General features: G+C 42.5%; 1 protein-coding gene across 1 annotated transcript in view; it reads right to left on the reverse strand.

The window, feature by feature from the left end:
- Positions 1 to 23,464, reverse strand: part of LOC122806092 (jouberin-like) — an 806,047-nt gene that overhangs the window by 676,444 nt on the left and 106,139 nt on the right. The window contains exon 2 of the mRNA XM_044076334.1: positions 10,761 to 10,819. Coding sequence (XP_043932269.1) covers positions 10,761 to 10,763 — 3 coding nt within the window. The 5' untranslated portion in view covers positions 10,764 to 10,819. The remainder of the gene's footprint in view (positions 1 to 10,760; positions 10,820 to 23,464) is intronic.

A 23,464-nucleotide genomic window follows, 5' to 3' on the forward strand; every position in this document is an offset into this window, starting at 1 on the left:
TACCAATCACCTGCAGCAACTGGAAAGACCCCAAAAGTACCTCACCAAGAGGATCATAGGGCTCAAACAGATGCCATATGCTGCCCGATTAAAGAAACTCCAGCTCTACTCAGTGGCATATCGCCTGCTCAGAGGCGATCTGTGCCTGATGTATAAAGCCATGTCCAACCCGGTATTAATGGACATGCTGCACCTCAGAAAATCCAAATCCCATCGAGCTGTGCGCTCGAGAGACTTGAACCTCAGCACTGAAATAAATAGGACATGCTGGAGGGACAGATTCATAACCCAGAGGCTCCCTTCACTCTGGAATAAAATCCCAGTCCAGGTTAGGCAGAGTCCCTCATTAACTCTCTTCAAGAGGAATCTTGATGAGTGGATGGGAGATCGTAGGTTTACCCCGGGTATCAATTCTGTGTCACTGTTAGACAGAGGCACAGTATACTAACCTCGAAAAAGAGCATAGCAAAATTAATTTAAAATGGGTGGCGAAAGCCAAACACACTCTGGCTAGGCTTATAAATGCCCTAGGGCAGATAGCCTAGTATGAACCTATGAACCAATATATATATATATATAGATATATATATATATATATATATATATAGATATATAGATAGATATATATAGATATATATATACTCTCCAGAGTGAGGATAGCTTGTAAAGTGTGGAGTTTCTTGTTTAGGCTCCTGGCATTGAGCAGTAACACCTTATGGTTGCTTTGATTTTTTTTTCATGTTGGTAGCTTTGTCATTTTGACATTGCCTAAAAAGGTTTTAAGGGGATGGATAATGTTTTAGCTAATATCAAAGTCCATAAGTCCATGGTAGGACAGGTGCAGTCCATCACTGGCAAAACAAAGTGGTCTGTTAACCATGCCCTCCCATGTTGAAAGATACTGGATTCCCCTGAAATTACACTAGAAACTAAGCCAATTATTAAAATAAATAATTTCTGTTCATAGTGTGGCATCACCAGTGGTGAAGCTAGAATGCTGCTCAATGCAATGCATGTACCTGTTATACTTACTGAGAGAGATCCATAACGTCACTCTTCATATAGTCCAGTGAGGTACACCTCAGGTCATTTATAACCACATGGACTATTTTAGAATTATATTGGTATCTGTGGTACAGAGACTTAAACGCATGTGTGATATTGCGGATCCTAGTTCCAGACTGGCAACTAGCCATTATATTCTGTTTGTCTAGCCTGGTGACAGAAGTATCAGTGTGTTGTACAAGAGTATTAGGTAAAGTGTTTGCTTGCCTTATGGGCTTTGTTCTTGGCAGATCACTGGGTGTTGGTTTTTGTGTAGTGTTAGTTGTTATTTCTGGTGTGTGCTTTAGAGATTACTTAGAGAGGTTGTTGCAGTTTGACGGCTTAGGAGGTCTTTGAGGTTTAGAGTGTTTTTTTTCAAGTATTTCTGTATAAGGTCTGTGTGTGGTGAGCAGTAAGTGTGAATGATGTAGTGTGTGTTCTTGACAATCTTGCTTGCAAGCAAGATGTTTGCCTCTAAGGAAGTAATGGTTGTACATCTCTTGCATATCGTGTTAGTTTCTTTAAGGATTAAAAAGTTGTCTGAGTACATGAAACAACTGTTACATTGTCTCAGGATGACCATATCTACCAACATGGCCACATAAACATTAGTAAATTGCAAACTAATGCTGTAAGGACCTGTATTAGGGTTGGGCTATTATGGTTTAGGGTCTTGGTTTTACAGGGGGGTCACCTGAGTGGTGTCTAGGGTGAAGGATAGATGTTAGGTAGTGCTATAATCTTAGTGCTCTTTGACACTAACTGCCCTAAACTTAGCTCCACACAAAGCCTTTGTGTATTATGGGTTAAAGTCTTAACTACTAGCTTTTTAGGTTTGCTAGAATACCGGGTACTGCTAAATGCCACAGAGCAGTGAACAGCTCTGAAAAAACACACCTAATTTACAGAAGACAGAAAAAAAAGCTGCACATTAACTCCCATGCCTTCTGGCCAATGAACATTTACATTTAAAGCTCCCTGGAGTGCCTCCTAACTCAAAAACTAGATAACCACCTGCCACGAGATGGATGATCCTGGAACTTCTTAAAGTAAAAGCACAGAACAAAAATAGCTCTCAAGTGCAGATTAACACCCAGTCCCTAAAAAGCCCTCTGGCTGAAGAAACAATCTCACTTTAAGCTTCCCTGTGTGCTTCCCAACTCAGACTGACCAGGCTACTTTACTACTGCCACTACTACAGGAGTCCCAGTCTTCTTAATGTGAAGACGCACTTTGGTTATCCAAAAGTGAGAAGGTGCTAACTAGCTACAATGAGTAATTGTCACTTTAAGTCCCCTTGTGTGTTTCCCAACTTGAACAGACAAGACTATTTTTTTAATCTCACTGGAATTGCAGTCCATTCTTTTTAATGAAAGTGTATTGGAAACAAATTAAATTACTAGCTACAACAAGTAATTCTCACTGTAAATCTCCCTTTGCATTTTCCAACTCGGACAAACCAGGCTACCTTTTTACTCCCACTAGAATTGCAGTCGCAGACCTCTTAATGTAAAAACACACTTTAAGTAGCCGCAAGTAAAAAAAAAGTACCAGAAACAAATCTAAGAATTAGCTACAAGCAATTGCAAAGCGATTCAAAGGGAGATTAAAAAGAAAGTTCCTCTACGAGAGGGTAAGAGTTAATATTTTCCTAAAAATCTGAGAGTTGGGTTTGAAAATCTGTAGAAGTAGCCCTAACTTAGTCATCATCACAATCATCATACCCTGTTTCCTCAGGAATTTCTTACAAGGGAAGCCGACTTGTAATGACTTGTGGACATCAGCATTCATAGCCTGCAATTCATGCTTTGCTAAGGTAAAAAAATCATCTTTCTCAATGTTTAATCTTTATTTTTTTCTTTACAGAAGTCCCTATGAAAGAAGACCAACTCAAAGGAGGAGCATCTGACTGGTATAATGGCCTCTTGTTTGGTTACTCCATAAGGAATCTCCCAAAGTTTCTCTTAGCCTTAGAGAAGATCAGTCTCCAGTGCCTGTATTAGACTGCAACAGCAGAAGAGGATGTTGCCGACTCCCAGCTCATTGTAGCCAAAAGGACTACACCGGGGGAAGTCAGAAAGATAAGTGAGTGATCAGTGGAACAAGCAATGACAACTGCAGGTTCACCCACTATTGGATGAGGCACAGACTGAGCCCATGGCAATTGCATCTTGCTAAGTGTTTACTGGAAGTGGTACCAACAGGACTAGACTAAATATCCATGCTCTAGCTGAATAGGAGATGCCAAAAGCAGAGAGCACTGCTGAAGTGACTGAGTTGGAAGATAAGTTGTCACCAAGTAAATGCAAGTGGCAAACTTCTTATCCCAGCCTGTTCACAAAATAAAAGCACAAGTGGCACTCACATTCCCTGCCAACATTCCTTTTACCAAATTAAATACAGTGACAGAAAAACAAAAATGGCAGTTAGGTTGTCACAAAGTGAACATAGCACTACACTGAAAAAAAAAACTTTTCTGTCCTCCCCAGAATGCAACTTTAAGTCACAAAAGCAAATGTTTACACAAGTAGTACATATAATTTAACAAAAATAGCCCTTAATTATGAAAATGACACCAGTAGTTAAAAATAGCAGTCTCTGACAGAAAACTTCTGATACCGACAAAAAATACTGGGTTTCTTAAAAGAGAAATATGATGTTTAGTCAGAAAATAGAAATAAATAATATTTTCTTAAAAAGGACAACAAAGTCTGTGTGGAGGGGTTCCCTAAAGATGACTTATCTACTAGAATAAGTCTATTAGCCAATTGAAGCCATAAAGATGTTTCTCCTCAAGAAGGCAAGAAAGTACTGAATAAATTGTTACTCTGGCCACTCTGGTGGCATAGAGGGATAAAGCCCTAACTATGGTTCAGTCAAACTAGGTTTGATTAATAGCTCTGGTGACAAACTTAGTGGCACGGAGGGATAGACACACCTATCCTGGGGTGTAGGCCCTCTCTGCTAATACTCCCTAAGGGGCAGTGTGGTCCAAAGTGGGGAGTTGCCCTTTGGAAGCAACCAGTGTGTGGTGGGGGTAGGGAAAGGGAGAAAAGAGATTAGAGCATACAAAATTAAAAAAAAAAAAAAAAAAAAAACAGACAGAAGGCACAGACTTGCCTCTTCGAAATACTGGAGGAAGTTCAGAGGGTAGTGGGATGTTGGTAGACCCTGGTGTGTACGTGGGACACTGAGGGCTGGTACAAAGGGACTACCCCCCCCCCTCCCCAAAAAAAAAAAAAAAAAAAGAACCCTCTGACTGCTGAGTTCTCTCCTTGGACTGGACAATCAGAAATCAGAGTGAAGGTGTGGAGATAATGAGAGATTTGTGAAGCTGGCTGATTGTTTCCTGGGTAGGGGAAATAACCCATATAGCCTAAAGCCTACTGAAGTAGTATGAATGATGAACAAAATGTATTTTATAAAATTCTTTTGCAGTACCATCAGTGGGGCTTCATTTGGGGTTTCTGTGTCTGGCTTCAAATCTTTGTTATTTTAAGAGCAAATGAAGATGCTCTACATGCCCCACTAAAACTTGTGGATGGCAGCTGATCATAAGAGTCTAAGGGTAAAGATAAGGATTCCTTCTTTCAATTAATATGTTCGGGCCCCCATTATAACAATTTCTTCCAGTTTTAATTGTCTCACTTGTTTAGGAAAAATACTTTTTGCTGGACGTTTATAATGATTTCAGCTTTTATTTTTTTTTATTTATTTTTTTTTATTAAATACAAATGTAACATTTTTACCATGCCCAACTACTGAGGCCTGGACAAAAAACAACATAGTGTGCAGTAGTCTTTTTGGTATTAAATGTTTAGCACAACCATAAAAGTTTTTCACTTTTTAAGCATGCTCCTAACTTTTGATAATTTCATGACAATGTGTTCATTTATAGATAAGAAAGGACACAGCTGTATGTTACCACACTGTTGAAATTTCTGCACCAAATGGATGAGGAAAAAATGGTGTATTCTGCCTTCATAGACCTGGATAAAGCATTTGATATAATACCCCATACAGGCATTGTCAGCAAACTTAAGGATCAAGATATAACCTCCTTTATAACATGCTGGATAGATACTTGGCTCACTGACAGGAAGCAGGAGTTAGAATCAGTGAGACCACCTCCACAAGGAGGCTGGTCAGCAGTGGTGTCCCCCAGGGGTCTGTGCTAGGCCCAACTCCTCTTTAGAATCTACTTCTCAGATGTTCAAAACCAATGTCAAAGGCCACTGGTTAACAAGTATGCAGATTACTGCAAACTGGGAGCCGTCACTGAAACCTCCCAAGATGAGAGCACCTTTCAGGGAGGGCTAACACAGACAAATGCTTCCTGCCAAAGCCATGGCTTAAAACTCAACACCAAAAATGTCTTTCAGTGTCTTTTGGGAAGACTGCCACCCTGAGTAACTATCAATCATTATAAACCCCCTTTTTCTCATTTCCTACATGGAGTTGGGGTGTCATGTCATCTGTCACCATCTCTCATGATGTAATGCCATACTTCTGCCCTCTTCGACACTCATGACTGACTGTCGCAAATCTTCTCTCACACAATCCATCCACCTCTTTGCTGGACACCCTGTCTAACCCAAATTGTGGAGTAGAGCCAGGTTCTAACACACTCCGCATGACCTCGAACGCACCCCTGTCAGGCAGAGCCAGAGGTCCCCGCTCCGAGAAGCTGAGAACCTCCCTCGGTACCGACAGTGATGGCTCCGAGGCCGATGTCGGAGCCAAACTCACCAGCGCCGAAGCTCCGAGAGGAAGAGCGGGGTCGGACAAGGGTCCGATGCCACTCACCCCCTCGGAGCCGACGAGGAAGTCCGCCGAGATTCTTCGAAGAAAAAATCGGACCCCACGACGGAGCCGAAGACATCTGTATCGGCTCGGCGCTACCACAGTCTCGGTTCGAAATGCCCGGCTCCGAGCTCAACGGAGTCGGAGGAGGAACATATTGATGGACAGGGGCAGGCATCGACTGATGAGTCGGGCTCTGAAGCATTTGGGCCAGTGCCTCGGACTTAAGAAGTCGACTCACTACCCTCTGAAGGTCATGATCCGACAGCCTCGATGACCTAGAGGAGTGAGATTTATGGCTCGTTCAGACAGCAGAGGAGATGCTGGAGCCGAATGAACGGAGCCAAGGGATGGTGACCTAAATCTCTTCCTAGATGTCGGCTCCGAAGGTCTGGTCGGAGCCGACAAGGATTCTAATACCTCGGCTCCAGCCGAGCCGAGGGAACCACAGAGCTGTAGACTCATCGGCTCCAGCCGGAGCCGATGCAGACGTAGGTTTAGTAGCCTTAGGTCTCGGCTCAGTAGCTGGAGCCGAGGACCTAGAAGCCTTGGAGGGCTTCCCAGAGACAGAGAGGGAATCCTCAGGCTTAAGTAGACCCCTTAGGATCAATTTGTTCTTTCTTTCCTGCAGGACCCTGGGACTGAAGCCGTGGCATACAGCACAGGAGTCCTGCAGGTGCAAAGGCCCCAGGCAGTAGACACAAGAAGTGTGACCGTCTGTCAGAGACATTTTCTGACAGCACGCATCACACTTCTTGAAGCCTGAGACCTTTGTGTCTTTAGACATCTTAGAACAAGAAAGTGTAACCACACACACTCAGTCAAACACACTGATTACACCTTATCTTATTTTTTAAAACTCAAAAATAAAACAACTATCAATATGTTTTAATTAAGAGAAGCAACACACACACACCACTAGGGAATGGAAGAAAGGCCTGAAGGCCCAAGGGAGAACTTTTAAGCTCTTGTGGGGAAGAAACGGGATTTTTGTGAAAAAAAGGGTTAGAATTCCACTAAACTAAGGGAAATGTAGTTAAAATTAAAAATAAAGGGGTTTAAGTATCCTAACTTTACTGAAAGTTCACTTACCAAGAAGCCGGTAGAAAACCAACACCTCGATCGCTGTAGCGGCAAACGAGATCTGAGGTAACTCACGCCTAGCATTGTGGGATATAAGGGGAGCCTCGAGCCGGTGGAACCAACTCTCGAGCTTTTAGAGTGGCCGAGTCGGAGCCGAGGTCGGCTCCGAACCCATCCAGCAAGAATGAAGGCGAGATAGACAACTTAACATTCTTCTTTTCACCAGACTGTCTTCTGCTTTTCTGCATGTGCCCAAACCACCATAATCTGTTCTCTTTGATCTATTCTGCAACTTGGAGCTACTTTGGCTTCTGCTCTTACCTCCTCATTTCTTTGTCTGTCCCACAGTGTGCATCCTACCACCCATTTCAGGTACTTCATTTGCATTTGCATCACCTCTAGCTTCCCCCAATGCTCTACCTTTACTGGCCTGGTTTCTGTACCATACAGTAGTACTGGTCACATGACTTCTCTCATTGTAGGCTGTGTCTAGAGCAGTACAACTTCTGTGGGGTTTTCTTCATTCAGAAGTTGCTGGAAGTACTCCTTCCATCTGCCTTTTATGTCCTGTGGACAGGTTGTTGCTGGCATCCCTTATGCAGGGTGCCTATCTTCTTTATCTTTCTGTTTTTGTCTTGCAACCTGATACAGTTTCTTTGTGCCACCTACCGAGTCACTTTCCAGAAGTTGGTAGAGTGCCTCTTATGCCTATTCTTTGCTATTGCAACACCTTTCTTAGCCTCTTTGTTAGCCAACCAATATTATTTCCTAGACTGGTCTGCATTTTCTATCTCCCACTTCTTCCTGCACTCCTTTTTTCTTTTGATGACTTCCTGGACTTTTGCATTCCACCACCAGCTTTCCTTATGTACCTTACTTCAATTATACATGGCTTGGCCACATATCTGTTCTGTAGTCCTCATACATGCTGTTTTAAGGTGCAGCCATTCTTCTTCAATACCACATATTTCCTTCTCTTCTTGAGGTGCTAGAGCCCTGAGTAATTCATTGAACTGTTGTGGATTCTCTCCAGTCAACTTCCAGGTCTTCAGCCTGGTCTCTGTTGATCTTACAGTCTTCCCTGGACACTGCTTGTAGATGATTTTGGCAACCAGTGTTTTATACTTTGGCCTGACTGTTTCACTGAAAATGACTTTGTAATCACTGATTCTACCCCACTGCCCTTTCCTTACTAGGAGGAAGTCTACTAGGTTACCATCAAGTCATTTGTCAGACAGAAGTCTAGACTGGCCTCTCCTTTATTCCTGTTGCCCAACCCATGTAGATCCAGGCAGTCCTCATATCCTGTTCTGTCTGTGTGTTCAAGTCAGCCATTATCAGCACCAATTCATGTTGTCCTGCTTTATCTAGTAGGTCCTGCAACTGCTGTATGAATGCACTCTTCTCTTCACTATCCAAACCCTGCTGTAGGGCATAGGCAGAGATTATGAATACTGTCCTATCTTTAGGCTAGAGTATGATTTCCTTGAGTCTGTCACTAATTCTGATAATATCTCTCACTGCCTTCTGAAACCTTTCTCTCACCACAATCCCCACACCATTTCTACCCTGTCCTCCTCCTGAGTACTAGACTCTGGATTCCAAGCCAAGTGGCTTTGTTGCACTGCCCTTCCATCTCGTCTCTTGGATACATAGTATATCCAGCTTCCTCCACACCATCATGTTATCCACTTTCAAGCTGCATCCTGTCAGTGAACCTACACTGAGTGTAGCAACTTTTAATTAATGTTTGGCAAGTTGACTGGTTTTACAAAAAAACAACATGGATTCCACGCTGATAAATTTAATATTAAAACTAGTCTTAGCGCCTCGGCCACCACAGCCTTCAATGAGTACAAAAGTAGCAACAAAAATACATTCCCTAGTACAGGACTATGAACAGGTTAATTAATTGGATTGATTAATTGAATGAGGGATTGAGTCTATTTAATTGATTATTGGTTTATATAAAAGGGAATGTATTTTTGTTACTACTTTTATACTCATTGAAGGCTGTGGTGGCCGAGGCACTAAGACTAGTTTTAATATTAAATTTATCAGCGTGGAATCCATGTTGTTTTTTCATTTTAGTCTTTTTCAAGACTATTTGTTTGCCGTTTGTTGTCTTTGACTGGTTTTACGTCCAGTTTTCACTCAACAGAGCTATCCCATGTAATTCAGACTGGGCAAGTGGATACCACCTGAAAAGTAGCTTATTAAACAAGGCTGCTGGGATTTATGGTGTGCACATATTAGTTAACAGAGGCAGATACAGCCTTCCCACCAGTAGCATGGCTCCCTCTCCCTAGTGTATAATGAAGAGGCCAGGTCCTCAACCCAGTTATCACTGGCAAAATACCCATGCCCAGCTGGCGACATTAGGCAACATGACTGAATCACCTTGAGCCATATTTTACACCATAGACTGGCTAGCCCTGCCATGGCTCTCAGTCAATGATTTGTGTTCTCCTATCTTGAGGATACTACTCATCACAGCAGATGCTCAAAGCAGTTGGTTTATACAACTCCTCCCCTACAGGGCACCAGTAGAGTCTGTGGTGCTGCCCACAGCTCCATTCATTGGTGAGTTTGAGATGGAATCACTCAGCATGTTTTTTTTTTTCTTTTTTCAGAGGTGGGAGGAACCCTGCTGAGACATAGGGAGAATATGCAAAATCCAAATAGGCACTGTCCGGAGGTCAGAATCGAATCTTGTACCTTGTGCATGGGAGGCAACTACCTTAACAATTATATCAACTGGCCTCCTCCTAATCAATAAAACAACCCCTGAAAGTTGATTCTCTATCTAGAGATCTAGGAACTCATGTAGATTTTAAACTAGCCTTCAAACAACATGTGCACATGGTACTAAGAAAATCCTTCTATGTTGCTCAACTTGTAAGCAAGGGCATGGCATCTAGGTCCAAAGGGATCATCATACCACTGTTCTCAGCCCTCATCAGACCCATCGTAGAGTGTAATCCCTCCTTCGGTTTGTACCAGACACAAGCAGCAACTGGAACGTTTCACAAACATTCCTTAGAAAAAATACAGTGAGTGAACACAATGTCCTAAGCTGATTGCCTCAAAGCCCTGTCTCTTTACTTGGTAACATAAAAACTTCTGAGAGGTGATCTTTGCCTGGCATACAAGGCATCCCTGGACCCCATTTTGATGAATCTTTTGCACATTCGCAAAACAAACAGCATCAGAACTACTGGATTAAAAAAACTAAATTTTGCTTGCGATATAAATAGGGCATACTGAAGAGACAGATATGTTTCTCAGAGAATTCTCATTCTCTGGAACAGATTCCCCATCCATATGAAGCAGAGTTCTTCTCTATCCCTACTTAAGAGCAACTTGGACCAGTGGATGGGTAACTGAAAATTCACCCCTGATCTGGCACCTATTTCTCCGATGGACAGATGCAGTCAGTAAATCATCCCCTATATAAATCAAACTTGTGGGTCACATTTGGGTTGGATAGCTAGGCTAAGGGCCTTAGTGGCCATTAGCCTAGTATACACCTATGGACCTATGACTGGTACTCAGAACAGGCAATAAGAACTAAAGAATATAAATGACATGTGAAGTATATGTGAGAGAGACTTGTGCCACCTCTGTCAGAACTCTTCTCTTTTGGAGGCAGACCCCTGGCTGCTTCCTCAGGGTAAGATAGCCAATACCTAGACAAAATCAAGAAAATAGATATAGAAGGTGGATAATCTCAAAATACACTAAGCTTATAAAGGAAGATTTACAAATGTAGCCATTGCATTGTCAAATATGATTAAATCCTGCAAAAAAAAGGGAAGATATCACCTTACCATATACTTCTTGAGAGATGATACATAACTAGAACTTTTTCCAACTGGACTGAATCCCCCTACAAAAAAAAAAAAAAATGATACAGTGCTGTCAATGCTCCAACAACAGACAGAAATTAGAACTGTTTTAATAAGTATGAAATATTTAGGTAAGCAACATAATGGTTATTTTTCTTCTTTATTTAAAATTCAGTTCAGCATCTTTCAGATGTCCTGTAATATGAATGGAATAAAAATCTGCTCAAAGACTAGCAAGTTTGATTCAAATGATGCTCTAAACTTTGTTGAAATGTCTCACTACAAATGCAAATAGAGTAGAAATGTCATTTGTTCAACTTTTTAACTGCAACAAATTACCCACATTTCTGAAGCACTAATAAAAAAAGTTTTCTGAATAACTGCACAAAACGTAATTGCATAAGTAAAGTTAAGCACTTTATCTCTCGCAAGTAAAACAAGAAGGTACAGTTGTGTAGGTCCTACTTATGTGCAACAGTAGACATTCGAATTTCGGATTCTGTGCCTGTGCAAACTCATGGTAGCAGCTTTACAGAGCTCAGAATACCCCCTCTGACTTCCTGTGACATGGGACTGGCCAAGTCCTTCCCATCAGGGGAGGCTTAACCCTCGTTACACAATTTTAGTTGTTCAGGCTTCTAGTGCTAATTAGGAATAACTGAGAAGGGCCAGATGCAACAATTGCCTTAAACCAACCAAATTGCAGCCAAAAAACACCAACACAAATAACCAAAGCCAACAAAACAACACAACAAGATTGGAAACCATTGAAATGTATGCAAAATAAGAGGGTGGTGGGTGCATGCTTCTACTGAGGCAGTGTGAAATTTAACAAGGTAAGTAGGGCTTATGAAACTGTACTATATCCACCATTCACACTGCCTCACTGGTATATGGAGAGATTCCCAAAGTTTACCCTACCTGGGAGCAGAAAGAATAAGGATCCAGGAACCCCTAGGGAATGGTCTCCGCAAAGCCTGCTCTGGAATTTGAGAAAGAATTCAGTTTATAGTACTTTGCACATGTATGAACACAGGATCAGGTTGCTGCCTCTAGAATGCTTCTACATTGGTTCTTTAAATCCTACTGTTCAGTGTAAGGCCTCTCCCTGGTCGACCGCGTGGTGTGCTACTACATTGAAGCCTAGTGCTCCTTATCGGGTTGTCCCCTCCCTGCTGACTAATTTCTTGGTCTCCCTGAAGTCACTAAGCAGGCCTTTAGTGTCGGCACCCAGGAAGTACCCCAGCTACCTCTCAAGTGATTGTCCTACTGGTTATGCGAAAAAGTGATTTTGCAAAAAGTGATTTTGCTCATTGAAGCCTAGTGCTCCTTGTCGGGTTGTCCCCTCCCTGCTGACTAATTTCTTGGTCTCCCTGAAGTCACTAAGCAGGCCTTTAGTGTCGGCACCCAGGAAGTACCCCAGCTACCTCTCAAGTGATTGTCCTACTGGTTATGCGAAAAAGTGATTTTGCTGTATGTCCATTTTTTGCTTATACTTTAATTGATAGTTTCCTAAGGTGAGCGGCACACTCGTGGACCCAACCACGGTTGCCATTTTCTCCCTTATATGCCAGCGTTGCTATAGTCACTTTCTCTCCCATTTCCACCTACTTCTAGTTAGATTGCCATACTCCTTCAAGTCCCTGCTTGTCCAAAGTCACCAGTTTATGCTATCCTAAACAACTGTATATTGTCCTGCCTTCATTATCCTTTGCTATCCCTCCTTTCCCATCTGATACTCTCTGGCTGCTGTGTTTAGCTCTTCTGTTTCTTCCTTCCTAATTTTTCTCCTAGCGACTACATCTTAATTGTATGTTTCTTCCTTCCTAACTATTCTCCTAGTGACTACATCTTGATTGTATGTTGTGGCTGACCTCCAAGCTCCTAGCGCTGTTCATCAAAATATTCTGTTCCCCTCAGTAAAGTATTTTTTTTATTTATCTCTCCTGTACCCCTTACATTCTAATATACAACCTGTTCCTTTTATGCTCTTCTGTCTGCATAACAAGCTATCACCTATCTTACTTCTCTCTTACTCCTACTCTTACATTCTTCTCATACACTCTCTTACAAACTATGTGGTGTCTCAGCTCCTCTGCTGGACTGATTGACTACGCTGTCTCTCTCCTCTAACTGTTTCTGCCCTGCTTCGCTCCCCTCCCTACCCCCTTATCCCACCCACCCCATGCACTCTTACCCTTATACCGCACAGTCCACACCCCCTTCTAATTACAACTATCTGGAACAGCTACATCATTTGTAACTCTCCTCCCACCTGTATCTACCTTACTTCCCTTTCCTAGACATCTTCCTTCCCTCTTATACCTAAGCCTATCCATTAACTCTTTCCTCCAAGCCTCCTTGACTTATACTATAGACTTAGCCCACCCTTTACCTCAGGAGCTCTTCTCATCCACTCCTCAGCATGTCTTCAACAACTAACAATTCTCCATCCAAGACCTCTACAACAAAACATAACCTAGCTAAACTAGTAACCCTGGTAATTTCTTCTCTAGTACTCACACTCCCCTATCTCTTGACCTCCTATGAAATAAAACATAATTACCACTTTATAACTTCTTCCAAACAAACTGCCTCAGAACTTATAACCCTAAATATCAACCATTCCAACATTACATCTACCTCTTGCTATCTTCTATCCAAATACCATAGACTATCCCATACTAAATCCAACAATCTCATGTTAAAGAAACTAAAATACAAACTGAACCTTACGAATAAGCCACACTCAGTATACAAGCCCACTACCTTGACAGATGGTGATATACATCCCAACCCTGGACCCTCAAATACTTCTTCCGAAGCCAGGACAATAATCTCTAACTCACCCCTTCCATTACCAATCTCTAATTCAAACACATTACTCATAGGACATCTCAATATTCGTAGTGTCAACAACAAAGTTACACATCTCCACTCACTTCTTGAATGTCACTCTTTTGATATCCTCTGTTTAACTGAAACCTGGTTAAAACCCTTCACTAAAGACACTGAAATCATTCCCCCAGGTTACAACATTCTACGACTGGACCGCAATACTCGCAAGGGCAGGGGAGTAGCTCTCATATTTAAGACTGAGCTAAATATATCCTTAGTATCCTATGTCCCCCTTGAGAACACCAAGACTGAACTCCTCATATCAAAACTGCAACTAAACCCTAATAAAGCCATCTATATTATCTGTACCTATCTACCACCTGGTAACAACTCCATAATAATAGAAAATATCCTTAGCTGGGCTTCATCCACCTACCCACAAGAAACTGTAATACTTGGAGACTTCAACCTTGATTGGTCTTCAGTTAATTCTAACAACCCAGCCTCTCATATTAATCTCCATGGCTTTACCCAAACTATAAACACCCCTACTAGAACTAATAAACCTAACAACAAAGAAAGTACACTAGATTGGATTCTTGTTAACAAACCCCAACAAAATTACCTAGCAGGTACTTTGCCTGATGACATGAGCGACCATAACTTAACCTATATCATAAGGCAAAAGAATGTCACTACAAATGCCCCTACCTACAGGACCTCATGCAGTAATAAACATTTCAACCCTATTCTATTTAAAACTGAACTAAATGCCTGTAACTGGAACCCTCTAAAAAATCTTGCCCTTGACGTAGCTGTTCAATATTTTAACACCAAATTCTTAACAATCCTAGATAACCATGCACCAAAAAGAACTATCAGAGTAAAAGCTAAACCAGCCCCCTGGCTATCTAAGGAAACAAGACAGAAAATATTATTCAGAAACAAACTCTGGCTAAAATGGAGAACTAGTAAATCTCCCTGAGATCATCAAACCTTCAGATACCTAAGAAATAGTACCAAAAAAGCTATTCTTTCTGATAAAAAAACTACTATAGCAACCTCCAGCAATCTAATCACAACAATCTCCAAAAATTCTGGGCAACTTTGAATAAACTTCTTCACCCTGGACAGACTACCACTCCCTCCCCCTCGGGGTCAGACAAAAATTCTTCCCATGAAACTGCCAATGCTTTCAACTCCTTTTTTACTGATACTATCAATTCATTAGCCTCTCACCTTTCTACGGACAATTCTAACGTCCCTCAACTTGCCTCTTCTAATCTACCAACCTTCATAATACAGCCCATCTCCACCACCTTTATCCAAAAATGTATTCAAAAACTTAAACCGTGTACCCCATCAGCTGACCAACTTCCATCTGAATTCCTCCAAAAAGCAGCCACGGAAATAGCCTATCCCATATCTATTCGTATAAACAGAACCATTAAAGAAGGAACCATCCCTGATATCTGGAAAATCTCACATATTATACCCTTACATAAAGGAGGAAACTCCACAGAATATTCTAATTACAGACCCATTGCCCTCCTGTCTCCACTAGCAAAAATCATGGAAAAATGTATTCACTACCAGCTAATGAATCACTTAACTAAATACAACATTCTATCTCACTGTCAACACGGTTTTAGGCCTTTTCATAGTACTACCACTGCTCTCCTTTCCTTTACTAACTTTATTAACAAAAACCGCAATAATAATATCCTATCTTCAGCACTCTTTATTGACCTATCAAAAGCCTTTGACATGGTCAATCACCCCCTCCTCCTAAAAATCCTGGAATCTCTTGCTTTAGAACCAAACGCCATCCAGTGGTTCACTTCCTATCTTACTAACAGGAAACAGGCTGTCCTCTGGGATAACAAACTCTCCTCTCTTCTCCCTATCTCTCTTGGTGTCCCGCAAGGCTCTATTCTTGGACCCCTTCTATTCTCCCTTTTCATAAATGACTTACAAGTAGCTATTCCCCAAGCTACTTGCATACAATATGCTGATGACTCCACACTTATTTGCTCTGCTAAAACCATCCCAGAGCTTCAAACTATTACTCAAAATGTATTCCATAAAGTTGAAGCATGGTTCTTAAAACGCTGCCTACTTCTAAATGCCAAAAAAACGAAACTCCTCCTTTTCAAACCCACTACTAGATCCCCCCCCATTAGACTTCTCTATCTCATCTATTAATAACATCCTCATATCAGTCGACTCTTCTACCAAACTGCTAGGTGTGATGATCGACAACAATCTTACCTTTGATTATCACATAAACAATACCATTAAAACTGTAAATAGAAAACTGGGCTCCCTCTACAGAATTAAAAAATTCCTAACCCCAACAGCCAAAGCTACTTTGGCACACTCTCATCTCATTTCCACTCTCCTCTATGCCTCACCAATTTATACTAACCTGAAGAAAAATAATCTCTCTAAACTAACACCTACAATAGTATAGCGAGATTTGTTACTGGTAATCAATTCAGAACTCACCACTGCCTGAACCTACAGCAACTTCACTGGCTTGAATTAAAAAACATGTTGCTTCTTTCCCAACTTACCTTTGTCCAAAGAGCTTTCTATCTGCCTAACAACACTCCTGTACTCTCCAATCTCTTTACCCCTTATTCTAACCTGAATTCATTTCGCTCCTCTAGCAAACTCCTAGTAACTTTAACTAAATCCAGTAACCTTGCTGGTGACTCCCTTTTCTCCAACACCATTGGTAAACACTGGAATCAACTCCCCACTGAACTGACTTCTATTCCATCTCCTGTCCTTTTCAAACAAAAGCTTAGAATTTACCTTAGAAATCACTGGCTATGTCCCTGCTTTAACCCAGACTGAAACCATATCTTCCACAATTACCATTTCTCCTCTATCTCTTCCTCTCCTTTTACCTTCTATTTACTTCTAAGTTTTATTTCTCCACTATATAAGAGTTACCACTCTACTATCCTTTTCCTCCAAATTGCAATATTTCTGACTGCTGGGAGTTCATATAAGTAACTAATCTACTTACTCCATGTCTATTAATGTCTTTTCTTTTCTTTCTTTTACTTTCTTAAAATGTTAAATAATGCTAAATAAGTTGTGCATTTTTATTTCAAAAATGTTGTGTGTATTTTTTTTGTGCAGGTGTGCACTTTGTGTGCAATTTTTAATCCTATAATATAATTCCATATACTGTTTATTCCCTCCTTATTGTTATGTTGCTCTTTTTGCATCCTATGTAATTGTTTTACGTCTATGTGGAGCTTTTCTCCTCGGGCCTCTGCTGAAAATGGAAATATATCCAGTCAGACTAGCCCGGTTAACAAATGTAAAATAAAAATAAAATAAATAAACATTCCACTCCTTTCCAATTTGCCCCTGGAAAGGACAAGGCTCTAGTAGAATGAGCTATAACCTTGCCTGGAATAGATTTACCATGATGAGAGTAACAAAGTACAGTTGTGTACACTTAACACAAATGTAGATGTTCGAGTGCATTCTTTGTTGCGGGCCTAACTAATGGTTTATCCGGCTCCGGGTAGCCCTCGATCGGTCAGAATACCAAAGGTTAGTAATAATGACGTTGGCTGTAGATGGTTGTAAAGGATGTCAGGGCGTCCAATACAAAAGGAGGCAGCCAACGTCACTTCCTCAGTCTTTCTTGCCATAACAGTCAGAAGCCCCCAGAAAACAAGGCTTAAACCAAATTTAGCCTGTACCTTAGGAAAAGAGAAAAGGGGAAAGGAGGGAGGGAAAGCAGGACTGCAACAGTGAATACATTCGAACATCTACAGTAAGTGTACACAACTGTACTATGTTCATGGTGTTTCACTGTTGCAGTCCTAACCAATGGGTTGATTATCAAAGTCCAGAGAAAAGGGAGGAGGAAAGTACAGTTTTGTACCTACCATAAATGTAGATGTTCGAGTGCTAATACAGCTGCAGTAATCACATACGGGTTCTCTGCCGTCAGGCGGGTCCTCGGTCGGCCGAATTCCAAAGTCTTGGTCCGGCGTCGGTTGTTGTCGCCTTCTTCCCTGTCGTCAGAGCGACAGGGGTATATAAGTCACAGCCGACGCCATATTCTCCAGTCTTTCTTGCCCCAGATGTCAGGTGCCCCCAAAAGGAAGGCAACAGATAAATTATATATATATATAAATATATTCAAGCAATGCAATGTTATCAAAAAAGAGTAATTGCAAGCAAATACACCATAGGAGGATAACCCAAAATAGATTGTATGAGGAGGTGGTAGCCACTAGTCCTATACCTAGAGGGGAAGGAGGGAGGGGAAACCTGTACTGCAGCAGTATTAGCACTCGAACATCTACATTTATGGCAGGTACAAAACTGTACTATGTTCATCGTGCATACAGCTGCAGTAATCACATATGGGTAGAATTCCAAAGCTACGCACAGGGTGGTAGGCACTAGGTAGAACTGGGATGAGCCAGAATGCCCTGCAATACAGCAGTAGCAAAGCCTGCTCTAGATTTGGAATATAAAGGCAGGTGGTAGTGTCTTGTGAAGGTATGTGTACAGAACTCCAAGTGGCTGCCTCCAAGATATCTTTGGTAGGAACTCCTCTGAGGAAGGCTGTGGAGGTAGCTGTGGCCCTGGTGGAGTGTGGTCTGATGCCTACCGGGACAGATTTCCCATGATAGGAGTAACAAAAGCGTATGCAGTGGCCTATCCATTTAGAGATTGTCTGTTTGGTAACAGGCTTCCCTTGACCTCCTACAGCATAAGACACAAAAAGTTGTTCTGATTTCCTGAAAGGCTTTGTTCTGTCCAAATAGTAACGTAGCTGTCTATGAATGTCTAAGGAATGTAGCAGCCTTTCCCCTTTGTTTTGAGGATTGGGGTAAAAGGTAGGTAAGTGTATGGCTTGATTTAAAGCTACCCTGGATACCACTTTAGGCATAAATGACGGGTTGGTTCGAAGGGAAACCCTGTCCTGATGGAAGATAAGAAAGGGCTGCACAGCCATGAGGGCTTGAAGTTCCGAAACCCTACGAGCTGAGGTAATGGCCAGGAGGAAAGCTGTTTTCCAAGACAAGTATCGCAAATCTGTTGAGGCAGCTGGTTCAAAGGGAGGCAATGTTAATTTTTCTAGAATGTAATTAAGATCCTAGGCTGGCACTGGTTGTTTTCTTGGTGGCCTTATATTCTTAGCCCCTCTGAGGAATTGCCTTAAAAGTGGGTGAGAGAATAACGGTGGCTCTGTGTTGAATTCTGCAGAAATGGCTGAGGCATGGATTTTAATGGAGGAAAATGAAAGTCCACTGTTCAGCAGCTCAGCTAAATACTGTAATACCTGAGGCAAATTCAGTTTTCTAGGGTCCTGGCCTTTTTTCTCATTCCAAGAGCAAAACCGTTTCCATTTTGCTGAGTAAGTCTTCCTAGTAGATGGCCTTCTGGCCTCCAGAATGACATCCTGCACCTCTTTGGAGAGTAGGGTCTGCTGTGGTGTTAAGGAATTTTCCATGCAGCAAGATTGAGTGTTTTTAGCTGACTGTGAAGAGTTTTGTAGCTGTGCTGAGTCAGCAGAAGAGGCATTAGAGGTAGAGGCCAGGGAGGAGTATGTGTTAGGCTCCTTAGGAGTGGGTACCAGTGCTACCTTGGCCAGTCTGGAGCAATCAGTATCATCTTCGGTCTGTCTGCTCTGGCTTTCAAGAGCACCTTGGATAGAAGAGGCAGAGGTGGGAAAGCGTACAATGTCCATGCTGTCCAACTGAATGAAAGGGCGTCCACCCTCCATGCCTTTGGATGAAAAGTCCTTGAACAAAACTTTTCCAATTGATGGTTCCTGTGGGAGGTGAAGAGATCTATGTCTGGCCTTCCCCATGCTTGGATTATCTTTGTAAACACCTGTGGATGTAGCTTCCATTCGTGTGGATCTGTCATATTTCTGCTTAGATTGTCTGCCAGCGTGTTTTCCAAACCTGGCAAGTACTGTGCTTGAAGTTCGATTTGCCATTCCAGAGCCAAGTTCCAAAGTGTCATGGCTAGTCTGCACAGGGGATATGAATGTGTTCCTCCTTGTTTGTTTATGTACCACATTACTGTGGTGTTGTCTGTTCTTATCAATAATTGTCCTGGATACAGGAGGTCCTTGAATACTGTAATTGCATTTATCACTGCTAGCATTTCTTTTTGATTGATGTGAAGGTGCTTTTCCTCTTGGGACCATTTGCCCTGAATGTACCTGCCTGTCATGTGCACCCCCCAGGCGTAATCTGAGGCGTCTGTTGTGATGACTTGATTTGCTTGAGGCTTGCAGAATGGGAGACCTGTGTTTCCTTGACATGCTTGGGCCCACCATAGAAATTCCTTTTGCAAACATGGAATTATTGGTATTATTGTTTCCAAATTGTGGCTGTGTTGAGACCACAGGCTTTTTAGGTACCATTGAAGTTTTCTCATATGCAACTTTGCACATGGGATTAAAAGAATGCAAGATGCCATGAAGCCCAGAGCCTGCAGGATTTTCCTTGCAGTAAGCCTGGTACAATTTGCTAGTGTTTTGAAGTACTGAGTTAGTTGCCCTTGTTTTTCTGGCATAAGATAGGCCATCTGGGTGTTTGTGTCCAAGTTGGCACCCAGGAAAGTTATTTTCTGAGATGGTGTCAGCCTGGATTTCTCTTTGTTGATTGTGTATCCCAGAGAATTCAGTAACCGTGTTGCATAAGCCAGATGTTCCAGAAGAGTGCTTGCTGTCCGCTTGGATCAGGCAGTCGTCCAAATAAGGGTAAATTTGTATCCCTTGAAGTCTGCAGTAGGCAATTACTGATGCCAGGCATTTCGTGAATACTCTGGGCGCAGTAGATAAGCCAAAGGGCAATGCAGAGAATTGATAGTGGATTGAACCTGCAAGAAATCTGAGGTATCTTCTGCAGCTTTGTCTGATTGGGACATGCAGGTATGCCTCCTTGAGGTCCAATGTTACCAGCCCAAACCCCTTGCCCAGCATGGGAAGAAGCTGCTGTAATGTGAGCATCTTGAATTTTGGTACGAGTAGAAATGTATTTAGGATGGATAAGTCCAAAATGGGTCTCCAGTCGGTTCCTTTTCTTGGTACCAGGAATAGTCTGGAATAAAAACCTTGACCTTGTTCGTGAGTAGGAACCTCTTGAATGGCTTTCATGTCCATGAGTTTTGTAATTTGTATTTGCGCCTCTGCCCTTTGATTGTGTGGCAGGTTTGGCATGCCTCTCATTTTTGGAAGAGTGTGAAAATGAAATCTGTAGCCTCTGTTTATTATGTCCAGGATCCATTTGTCTGTTGTGATAATCTGCCAATTTCTTGAAAATAGTGCCAGCTTTCCTCCCAAGGGGGCTGCCAGCTGAGATTTGCTTGGCATGAAAAGGAAGAAGTCATTGGGTTTGCTTTCTGTATTGTTGTGCACTGTCTTCGCCACCTCTTGGTGCTTGAGTTGGCCATTGTCTGCCTCTATATGATCCTTGAGATTGTCCTCTGCCCCTTGAGCGCCTGTATCTACCTCTTTGGGGCTTGTCCGTGGCTGGAAAGGACCATTTTTTTTAAGGCCAATTTCTGCTAAAACGAGGTGGCTGTACCTGTAGAAAAGCCTTGACAGTTTGCATAGATTTAGCTTTTTCTTCCATTTTTCATAGTATCTCCTCAGCATTAGTACCAAATAGCACATCCTTTTGTAAAGGAGCATCTAGTAGTTTAGCTTTAACATGATCAGGCAAGCTTTGTTCCCTAAGCCCGGCATGTCTACGAATGACTGCTCCTGTAGCAGCAGTTCTACTTGAGGCCTCTAAGGCATCATAACCACATTGTAAGGTGTGTTTACCCACTTGTTCTGCACTATGCATCATATCCTGCAATTCCTTCAAATCTGGTTGTTCAGGTAGAAACATTTTGTTTCTTAATTGAGATAACAGAAACTGCTGATATTTAAGCATATGGAACTGACAATTTAAGGCCCTCATGGCTAGGGTGGCCGAGGTGTATACCATTTTCCCCCACCTTTCTAAGGATCTAGATTCTCTTTCAGAAGGTAGTGGATTCTTGGCAGTAGAGGCCTTCATTCCCTTGGGGCCTTGAGAAATGGTTTCAGGGTCAGCATTATGGCTTTTGAAAAGAAATTGGTGAGAGTTAGGGACTCTGTAGTACCTATCAGGTTTGACTGGTGCAGGAGGCAGGGAATCCGGATTAAGACAAGCCTCTGAGTAAACATCATCAGGTATGTCCAGGACAGGAGGTATAGCCAGAGGTCTGTGTTGAGGTAACAAAAGAAATTCCCTAAGCCTTTTCTTTGAATCAGAAAAATCTTGGCCTTCCCAATGGAAGTGCTCCCTCAAGGTGTGCAAGGTTTCCCCAAAAGAAAAATCCTCTGGGGGAGATACAGAAGGAATATGTTCTGCATCAGAATCTTCATAAGGGGAGTACGAGTGTTCCTCCACATCAGAATGTTCTGAGAAAATGGAGCCCTGTTCAGAAGAGGGAGAGTCTTCCTCCACTCTGGGTCTCTTGTCTGGAGGGGGTTGGGAACCCCTGATATAGGAAATTAAATCCTCAGCCATTTTAAGCATCTGCTTTTTAGGCATGGGGCCTGGGGATGGGCCCTGTGCAACAGGCCTCTTGGGATGCATGGCTGATTTGGACTTAGTGAAGGCCTTAATAGAAAAGGAAGAAGAGGGTCTAAATACACGTGGAAGTGGACCTGTCCACATTAGGAGGCTCAACACTCACTGTGGTTTTGGTAGTTGTAGTCTGAGTAAGGGCCGAGGTACCAGCGGTCTCGGGTACAGAAGACACCGCCAAGGAAGTGTCGTCGGAAGTCAGGGACTGCATAGGCGTCTTGCTGAGAACCGGACCACGTGTAACCGGCTTTGGCGTGGTGTCGGTGGAGACCGCGGGCCTCGCGTGTCGGTCTTTGTCCTTATGTTTTTTGGACAAAACGGTAGTCAGAGTATCTGACGACATTTTATAATCAAAGGCTTTACCAAAATAATGTTGGGCGAACTCCGCCCGACGCTTAATAGTGCGTTTATTGAAAGTCGCACAGAAGCGACAGCCCGAGACGTCATGGTCTGGGCCTAAACAAGGTATGCAAAGGGAATGGAAATCCTTATGCGGTATTTGCTTCCCACAAGAAATACAATTGTTAACTTTGTCTGACATCGGTCTGAGGCAAGAAAAGTTTCCCCCAACGGGTACTTAGCTTTAAAGAAGACTTCGGTTTCCAATTTTTCGTAAATTCAGGAGCTGGCCGACCGGCACTTGCGAACTGCTTCTGCTTCGGGCACCGCGCGGCAAAAAAGACTGGAGAATATGGCGTCGGCTGTGACTTATATACCCCTGTCGCTCTGACATCAGGGAAGAAGGCGACAACAACAGACGTCGGACCAAGACTTTGGAATTCGGCCGACCGAGGACCCGCCTGACGGCAGAGAACCCATATGTGATTACTGCAGCTGTATGCACGATGAACATCAAACAGAATCAAGGACTGTAGACAATGCCCTGCATAACAGCAGTGGCAAACCCTGCCCTGACTCTTGAAAACAAAGGCAAATTATAATGCTTTGTGAAAGTGTGAACAGAAGACCATGTGGCAGCCTCCAAAATGTCTTTAGTAGGGACACCCCTTAAAAAGGCTGCAGAAGTGGAAGCTGCTCTAGTTGAGTAGGTCCTAACCCCTTGAGGAGGAACCTTGCCATAAAAGGAATAATAAAATGTAATACAATGAGCAATCCATTTAGAAATGGCTTGCTTAGAAATAGCCTTGCCCTAGGCTCCAGGGGCAAAGCTGACCAATAACTGTGCTGATTTCTGAATGCCTTTAGTCCTGACCAGGTAAAACCTGA

Source organism: Protopterus annectens, chromosome 1.part1 (assembly GCF_019279795.1).
Source record: "Protopterus annectens isolate FY-2018-M chromosome 1.part1, PAN1.0, whole genome shotgun sequence".
In the NCBI taxonomy this organism is placed as follows: domain Eukaryota; kingdom Metazoa; phylum Chordata; order Ceratodontiformes; family Protopteridae; genus Protopterus; species Protopterus annectens.